Source organism: Lactuca virosa, chromosome 5, assembly GCF_052849685.1.
Source record: "Lactuca virosa cultivar CGN04683 chromosome 5, Lactuca_virosa_CGN04683_v6, whole genome shotgun sequence".
Classification (NCBI taxonomy): domain Eukaryota; kingdom Viridiplantae; phylum Streptophyta; class Magnoliopsida; order Asterales; family Asteraceae; genus Lactuca; species Lactuca virosa.
The window spans coordinates 285,313,561-285,322,800 of NC_136430.1; the positions used below are offsets into that span (position 1 = coordinate 285,313,561).

General features: G+C 39.2%; 1 protein-coding gene across 1 annotated transcript; it reads right to left on the bottom strand.

Annotated features, from left to right (window-relative positions):
* Nucleotides 1-5,950: 5,950 nt before the first annotated feature.
* Nucleotides 5,951-6,460, bottom strand: LOC145112857 (uncharacterized). The gene has a single exon (XM_079048979.1). The coding sequence runs from the start codon at nucleotides 6,458-6,460 to the stop codon at nucleotides 5,951-5,953; it is 510 nt and encodes a 169-aa protein (XP_078905105.1).
* Nucleotides 6,461-9,240: the final 2,780 nt, after the last annotated feature.

Below are 9,240 nucleotides of genomic sequence, written 5' to 3' on the forward strand. Positions count from 1 at the left end.
AATAAAAATAATAACGGTAATTAGTCAGGATCCTGAGGTAGCTGAAGATCCTGGATATTTGAGGATCCTGAATATTGTAAGGATCCTGGCCCTAACAATTGCCCCCAAGTTATTACTGAAGATGTAATGTTAGTTTCTGAAATGTTGAAGGAATAACTTAAATTAAATTTAAAAGAGGAATTTAAAATTAGTCCTTAATGGATAGGTCTTATCTTTATCGAGATAATCGAGAAATGGTCAAATCATCTCTGTTATCTTTTCCTGGGTATAAATGAGGGCTTTCGGTAACTCCTTTTTTTTACTCTCCCAAGTCACCATCATCTCATTGTGAAGGTAATCCTTTTTCTTTTTATTTGTTCTTCCGTTGTTTTGGTTTTCCCCGTCATGGCTAAGAAAACTAGTCGCTCTCGAGCTGGTGTTGTTATTCCCTCTGAGAACGATTTTAGTGATCAAGCAATCTTAACCTATGACGAGGTTTGCTCCTTCGACAATGAAGACATGGAATCGTTGAAAGCCATCGGGGCTTTCCCTTCTGATGTGGTTTTTTGTCCTTTTGAGGCTATCGTTCAACCTGATTTTCTGTCTCCAATGTGGGTTTGTTTTCCTGAATACCCATTCGATCTAGGTTTAACTTATCCTTTTACTGGTATAGATCTTACAGTTAAGGCTTCAGGATCCCGAAAATAAAAGACTTCTGAGGCTGTAGACTTTAGCTTAGAGAACCTCAGCATCGTGGATGCTCTCGAGAAGTTGTTTTTCATTTTCCCAAGCTGTAAGTATTTTGCGCATAGGCATTATTTATATTAATCTATCATACATGTTCTTTTTCATGTTGATGTTTATGTTTCTTCCACGTCTCCGCTCACGTTTCCCACGTCACCAACGACCTCAGGGCCTGTGTCGATAAAGCCGAGTTTGTTCTAAAAGAGAATGAGAAGATGTGTAGGGTCACCAATGAGGATCTTCTCCAAAGGGTAGAGTTGTTGAGCAAACAGAAAGTCGAAAAGGAGGAAGAACATCTCGCAGATCTCGAGGAGGTGATTGCTAATGTAAAGACAAGTTATGTGATAGCTATTCTGTAGGCTAAGATTAAGCTGGCTGAGGATATGGAAAATGCAAATTCCTGGGATGTAGACGGGTGGCGCGAGGCGTTGGCCAAATTGATCGATAAGCCTGTTGTCTCCAATCAGGATCATGTGTCGTTGTTGACCGGAGGAGGGGAGAAGAAGGACACAGACGATGATGATCAAACTAAGGTCTAGGCCTGCAAAAAATTGGTTTAAATAGTTTTTGTTTTTGTCAGTGATGTAAGACAATTAACCTTTTGGCTAGGTTGATATGCAACCCTTTCTTCTTTTGAATGACATGGTAGCATTTTCCTTTTATATCCCCCTCATGTTTTTTCTGCACGGCTGTTATGATATTAAAATCCTTAAATAATTAGGATCCTGGAAAGCTTGGTTCCTGCGTAATCCTGAAACATAATTTCTTTAGCAGTTCATTTCTAGCATATTTGAAATTTGGTAATTAGATGATTTTAGTTTAGGACCCTGGAAAGTTCATGATCCTTAAACTTTATCTAAAGCTCTTTGAGAATAAGGATAGATGGAACCTGATTATCTCCAAGTTTTTTCTTAAGCTTTAAAACTTGTTGAGGATAAATCTCAGTTTAGGAGAGAACTTCGGTTCACTGCCGATAATGAGGATTTTTACCAATGAAGGTCGATGAGGATCCTTAAGGGCAAGGATCCTTACTGTCAGAGATCCTTAAAGATAAGGATCTTAGGTCGCATGTGGAAAATTTATCCTTAGGATAACCTGTTTATGTTATGGACTTTGACAACATTCTTGTGTAACACCATAGATTCAACATGTCAACGTTATATTCTGGGGAGGATCCCAACTTGAGATATAATTCATGGGAGGGATCCTTACTTATAATAACATGAAAATGTTACAATTCGATTGTATTCTCTAGGGAAAATTCCCAATGTGTGATAACATGAAGATGTTATAGATCTTATGTAATTTCTGGGGCAAGATCCCAATCTTTGATAACATGAAAATGTTATAAACCTTAAGTGATTACTAGGGTAGGACCCCGATTTTTTATAACATGAAATGTTATAAACCTTAAGGATCTCAACTTATGCTCAAAGATAAGAGGGTTGCCAAGCCACTGAATCGTGAAATGATCCCCTTATTCGTTTCCCATAATTGGATATCGTGCGTCCAAGTGAGGTGTATATACCTTAGTTCGTGTGAAAGAGGTAATTAGCTCTTTAAACCTTAGAGGGGATTAAGTACCCTTAAGCGTAGGAAAGATGATCGGTCTCTAGCTTGAGTATATAATAGTCTAAAGATTACACCGTTGGTATAACGGGGCTTCTCAAGTGTTAAGATATTGAGATCTTCATATGTCAAGATCCTCATGTTTTGAGATTTTCATCCTCGAGGATCCTTGTATTATGAGATCCGGGGGATCCTTGGATTTCAGGATCTTCGACCCCAAGGGTCCTTCATGTTTTAGGATCATAGCTTACGGAGATCCTTATTTGTGTGTTGTTCTGCATGGCAAACGTTAGCTAGGGGTGGGCGTTAGTCTGGCTAACGCCCCTCCGATGCTTAAGTTAGTAATGTATTCCAGGAGAAAATAAGTAACAACGAAAATTTTAAGGTAAAGAACGTGTGTACCTTGGTTTTGTCGTGGATCAGTTGAACCTGCTTACATGTAGTATGCTTTGAGGTGCATAGCATTCTAGGATCTTGGTAGAACGTCTCCTTCGAGTGTTGCTATTCAATATGCTCCTTTCCCTGCTTCAGCATCTATAAGATACGGTCCTTCCCATTTGGGAGCCAATTTACCTGCACTGGGATCCTTGGTATTTTGGAATGTTTTCCTCTATACCAAGTCCCCTATTTGAAACCTTCTGACTTTTACGTTTTTATTATAAGCCTTGGTGATCCTTTGTTGATGGACAGCCATGCGTATTTTGGCAAGATCTCTGAGTTCGTCAATAGTGTCAAGATCTTGTGCTAGGATCCTATCGTTATTCTCTTGGTCTTGTAGCAAGTATCTTGCCGTCGGGATCACTAATTCGGTAGGGATCACTGCTTCCGTCCCAAATACCAAAGAATATGGGATCTAACATGTAGCTACTTTGGAAGTAATCTTATCTGCCCAAAGGACGAAAGGAAGTTCCTCTGCCCATCTTCCCTTCTTTTTGTCCAATCTTTTCTGTAAGTTGTTTACTATGATTTTGTTTCTAGAATCTGCTTGACCATTAGCTTGGGGATGAACGAGAGTTGTTGTTATCATTCTGATTCCCGAACTTGTGCAAAAGTCTATTGTCCTTTTGCTTATGAATTGGGATCCATTGTCGCATATGATTTTAGTCGGGATCCCAAACCTGGTCAAGATATTACGTTTAATAAATGAGACTACTTCTTTGTCTCTTACCTGAACGAAAGCCTCAGCTTCAATCCACTTTGATAAGTAATCAATCATTACTAGCATGAACACTTTTCCACCTCGGGCCACCGGTAATTTTCCCACTATATCCATTCCCCATTTCATGAATAGCCATGGGGAGATAATTGGATGTAGATGTTGTGCCGGTTGATGTAGGATGTCGCCATGTCTTTGGGAAGCATCACATTTTTAGCATGTAGAAAAGAATCTCTCTTCATGGTTGGCCAATAGTATCTTGTTCTTAGTATCTTGGAGCATAAAGCTCTTCCCCCAGTGTGGTTGCCCCAATCTCCTTCATGTATATACTTTAAGACTTCTGCTGCTTCAGGATCTTCCAAGCATCTAAGGTATGGACCTGCCATAGATTTTTTATAAAGTTTACTTTGGATCAACACGAATCTTAAGACTCTCGTCCTGAACGCTCTTTTGCTTTTTTCGTCTGTCGATATTGTGTCATTTTGGAGATACTCCATAATGTGTTGGGTCCATGATCGCGGACTTCTTAGGATCCTGTCCGTCGGGGTCTCATTGAGGAAGGATCGTAGGGTCAGGATCATTAATAGTTGCTATGCTTGTCGGATGTTTAGGATCTTCTAATTTTTTGGAGAGGGTTTCTATGGCCGGGGTTATAATATGGGTTATAGGAATCTTTTTCTCTGGTGGGATTCTAAGGGAGGATCCTAAATTGGCTAACGCATCTGCTTTTGTTTTTTCTTCTCTGGGAACTTGGGTTAGGCTAAAGTTTTCGAAATCAGAAGCAAATTTTTTGAGGATCTCTAAATATAATGCTAATCTTTCACCTTTCACTGCATAAGATCCATTGAAGTGATTGGTTAGTAATAAAGAATCAACAAATACATGTGGCGACTTTAGTATGATCCCTAGCCCTGTTCCTTTTTTATTTAAAGCTCCATCTGTGAACAATGTCCATTTTCCTAGGTGTTCATCTTCTAGGAGTTGCTTGGCTTCCATGTCTACTTCGTTTTGTAGATCATCACTAAATTCAGCCACAAAGTCTGCTAATGCATGTGACTTTATGGCGGATCTTGGTTCATATCTGATGTCAAACGTACTTAACTTCACCGACCATTTTGCCATTCTTCCTGACATTTCTGGTTTTCTCACGACATTCTTAATAGGATAATTAGTTTTTACATGTATAGTGTGTGTTTCGAAATAATGTCTTAATTTAGTAGAAGCAATTACTAAGGCAAGAATTAATTTTTCGAGGTGAGAGTACCTGGTTTCAGGATCCAGGAGACTCTTACTTACATAGTAGATAGGATGTTGGTCTCCATTAAGATCATTGTCCAAGACAGCATTTACTGCGTTTGAGGATACTGAGAGGTAGAGGAGGAGTGGTTCCCCGTGTATGGGCTTTACCAGTAACAGCGCGGAACTCAATTATTTTTTGAGCTCCTGAAAGGCTTCATTCGAACCATTCGTTTTTCTTCAAGATGTCATAGAAGGGTTTACATCTTTCTGAGGATCTTGAAATAAACATGTTGAGTGTCGCGACCCTCCAGTTAGCCTTTGGATGTCTTTCGTTGAAGATGGAGATTTCAGTACGATGATTGCTTTGATCTATTCCGGGCTTGCTTCGATTCCTATCTTGGCTACCATATATCCAAGGAACTTGCCCGATTTCATCCCAAAGTGGCATTTGAGTGGATTTAACTTCATATTGTATTTGTCTAGGATGTCAAATGCTTCTTTAAGATCCCTGATATGATCTTCAGCTTTCATTGACTTCACCACCATGTCATCGATATAGACTTCCATGGTGTCCCTCAGCTTGTCTTTAAACATTCGATTCACCAATCTTTGATATGTTGCACCTGCATTTTCAAGACCAAAAGGCATTGCGGTGTAACAATATATACTTTTTGGTGTTATAAATGTTGTATCTTCTTGGTCTGATGGTTCCATCTGGATTTGTTGGAATCCTGCTAAAGCCTCCATGAAGGCCAGGAGTTCATGGCCAGCCGTTGCATCTATCATAGAGTCAATATGTTGTAGAGGGAAAGGATCCTTAGGACAAGCCTTTTTGAGATCCGTGTAGTCTACACACACTCGCCATTTTCCGTTTTTCTTTTGTATGACAACCACGTTAGCTAGCCACCTTGGGAACTTCACTTCCTTGATCATTCCTGTCTTGAGGAGCTTCTCTACTTCTTCTTGGATGATCTGATTCCTTTCAGGTGCAAACTTCCTTCTCTTTTGATGTATTGGTCTGAAAGAATGATCAATATTAAGTTTGTGAGTGATAATACTCTTGTCTATACCTGTCATATCTTCGTGTTTCCATGCGAATGTCTTGCTTCTGGTTCTTAGGAAATCCAATAGATTCTGCTCGATCTGCTCAGGCATTGAGGATCCTGTGAGGACTTTAGCTTCAGGATCCTCGATGCCCAGGGGCACTTCCTTCACATCTTGTTCCTTTGTTTCTAGGACGTTTTGTGCCCCCTGCCTTAATTTCTATGCTTGTTGAGGTTTGGTCGTAGATTTCACAGAGGTCTTATAACATTCTTTCAATTCTTGTTGATCTCCCATGATCTTTACTGTTCCCCATGGAGTAGGCAATTTTACAGATTGATGATAGGTTGACGGCACTGCTTTCATCTCGTGAATACATGGTCTACCTAGAATCACATTGTAAGAAGATAAGGTGTCAATAACACAAAATTTTTGTATAGAGTTTACCCCCTCTATGTATATTGGTAGCTTTATTTCTCCAATCGTGTGTTTTGTTTCCCCTCTAAATCCTTTGAGGACCGAGGATCTCTTGATTATTTCTGCTTCTGGGATGTTCATCCTCTTTAGTGCGTCTAGGAGTACGATGTTGATTGAGGATCCTGTGTCAACAAGGATCCTTCTTACGAAATGGTTGGCCATGTACAGTGTTATCATGAGTCCGTCATTGTGGGGATCCTGAATTCCTTCCATATCCATCTCGTCAAAGGTGATTTCTTTTTCACTACTAACCATGGTATTCTTCCGTGGTCTATCTTCCTTTTCTGTTTTAGAGACCTTGGTGTGTCTTTTAGCCTGAGAATAAGAGGTACCACAGATGTTAGATCCGCATGAGATAACGTTAATTATCTTAGCGTCAGAGGGTGGAGATCCTGGTTTCTTTGTGATCCTATGACCATCCTGACTGTTCTCCCTGAGTTTTTCTCTTTTTCTGTCGAGGATCTCTTTGAGGTGTCCCTTACTAAGGAGGTAGCTGAATTTTTTCTTAGGGCTATGCAATCCTCCGTCACGTGGCCAAAGTCTTCGTGGTAAGCACACCATTTGGACTTATCTTTCCAAGTGGGGGACTTGTTGTCTCTCTTTGGCCATCTTGCTTTGTCTCTGAGATCCTACATAGCATGAATTACACCTGAAGCATCCACAGAAAAACAATAGTCAATAATCTAGGAAGTTCTTCTCCCTCATCTTCGAGGGCATTGACCCTGTGATGATACGGTTTGGAATAGGGCTTCGAATTGTACGATCTTGAAGTCGAGGATTCGGCATTTCTATTGTGATTCTCATATTGATTCGAAGGGTTGCTTCTCTTCTGGATTTCTCTATCCTCTTCGAGCCTTATGAACCTCAATGCCCGGCACCTGAGTTCATCCAATCGTTTGCATGGGTTCATTACAAGGTCTTCATAGACGGGTGAATCCTTTCTTAGTCCCATTTTAAAGGTTACTACAGCGGTGGCCATGTCGATGTTGGGGATGCTCATATCTTCCCTGCCAAACCTGTTAAAAAAGTCCCTAAGTTTTTCCTTAGGATCCTGAACCACCCGGTAGAGATCACTAGTGATCTTCTCGAAGGTTCTGCTGCAGGAAAACTGGTTATTGAAGATATTGACTAACTGTGCAAATGAAGTAATAGAGTATGGGGGAACGTTTAGCAGTTATTTGAGGGTTGATCCTGTAATGGTCGAACCAAAGCCTTTGCATAGGAAAACGTCCTTCAAGTGCCCTGGGATGGGAATGATCTCCATCCTTTCTCTGTATTGGGCTATATGCTCTTCAGGATCTGTAGTTCCATCGTAGAGCTTCCTGATGGGAGTTTGGAAGCGCTTAGGAACTTCTGTATCAGCTATCGCGGGAGCAAATCTCGAGATCCTGTGACTTGTTGGAAACGCTTCTGGTATTGGTTGGACCACTCCGGGTATACTGCAGATCATTTGCCTCAGTTGTTGAAGTTCCCTGGCCATGTTTGGATTTATTCCTGCATCAACGTTAGTATCGTTAGTATTAATAGTATTGATGTTTAAGAAGTTACTAGGATCGAGGTTTCTATGAGTATTAAAAGGGTCATTGAGATCATTGATCATAGATGCTCGGTTGTCAATAGTTGTCCCCCAGGGTGACGGCACTGTGGCAGGAACTGTGTGTTGGAATAGGTGTCTAAGCCCATAACTATAATTGGTATGTACTTGACCCGATAGTAGCATGCTCCTTTTGGGTTGCCTTCACCGGAGCAATTTGATAGGATGGATATTTGAGAAATTGGTTATTTGTGATTTATTAATATATTATATGTATAATATATTAATTAATAAATCATATTATTTAATTGGTATTGATCAAGAATTAATTTGTAATTAATTTAGTGATCAAAAGAGACTAATTAAATTAACGGGGACTGATTATGTAAATCAGTGATACATATAGTTTGGGCTAATGCTCCATGATTGATTAGTAATGGACTAAGCTTATGTGAGAGTTCATGAAGTGTTAGTCCAAATGAGTTATTGGATTAAAAGCCTAAGTTAATGAATTAGGGTTTACAAGTGACCCTTGGAATTCTACACTATAAATGTAACCCCTAAGCCCTAAAATCGGATACAAGTGTAATCTAAGAAGAAGTTAACCAATTTTGGTGCCTCCAAGCTCTCTCTCATTGTCCTCCATTATTCTTGGTGTTTGTGACTTATTTGAGGTATCATATTTGAGGTGCTAAGCTTTTGTAAGGCCAAGTTCTACAAGACACAACAAAGAGGTAATCATCTTACTTGTTTTTATGTTTCAATCATCAAAGTTGTATGCTAGTTAGGCTTCATGCTTTAGAAAAATGAAATTTCATGTATAACTTGAGAAAACTTAGATCCAAAGCATCTAGGGTTGTATGTGCACCACAGGAATGTTATAGTGCTCAAAACCCATCAGTGGTATCAGAGCCTAGGGTGTTTTCTGTTATATTGATGTATTGGTTCATTCTTCAAAGTTGAAGCAAATTGAAAACAGCACTCTGACTGCTGGACTCGACGAGTCCTATGAAGAACTCGACGAGTCCATGATGAACTCGACGAGTTGGACAGTCTGTTGGCAGGTTTTCGGGTTTTTTGGCCTGAATTGGATTACGATCATTACCACAAACTGTTTTGTATCATAAAATCCGATTTTTCTGATATGGTAGTGATTATCCTCATCCAATTAAAAGATAATTGCTAGTGGATATGATAAGCTAATTATTTGTATTATTTGATTTGAAATTATCTTGCTATATGAGTTAAATTAGGTCAAATTGGTAAATGATAAATTATATGATTATTTTATTAGTTTAAAATTTGATCTAAATGGTTTTAAAGAGTTTCAAAACTTGCCCTCAAGTTATGGAATTTGAAAAGTCTCATTTATGAAACATTAAATTCTAAAATTCAAGAGATTTTGAAGAGCTTCAAAACTTGCCCTCAAGTTTTGGAATTTGAAAAGGCTCATTTATGAAACATTAAATTCTAAACCCTAGAATTTTAAAAGTTTAAAATT

Bases quoted from the DNA above. Each gene is read 5' to 3' on its own strand.
- LOC145112857 (XM_079048979.1), bottom strand. From the start codon at position 6,460: ATGGTTAGTAGTGAAAAAGAAATCACCTTTGACGAGATGGATATGGAA.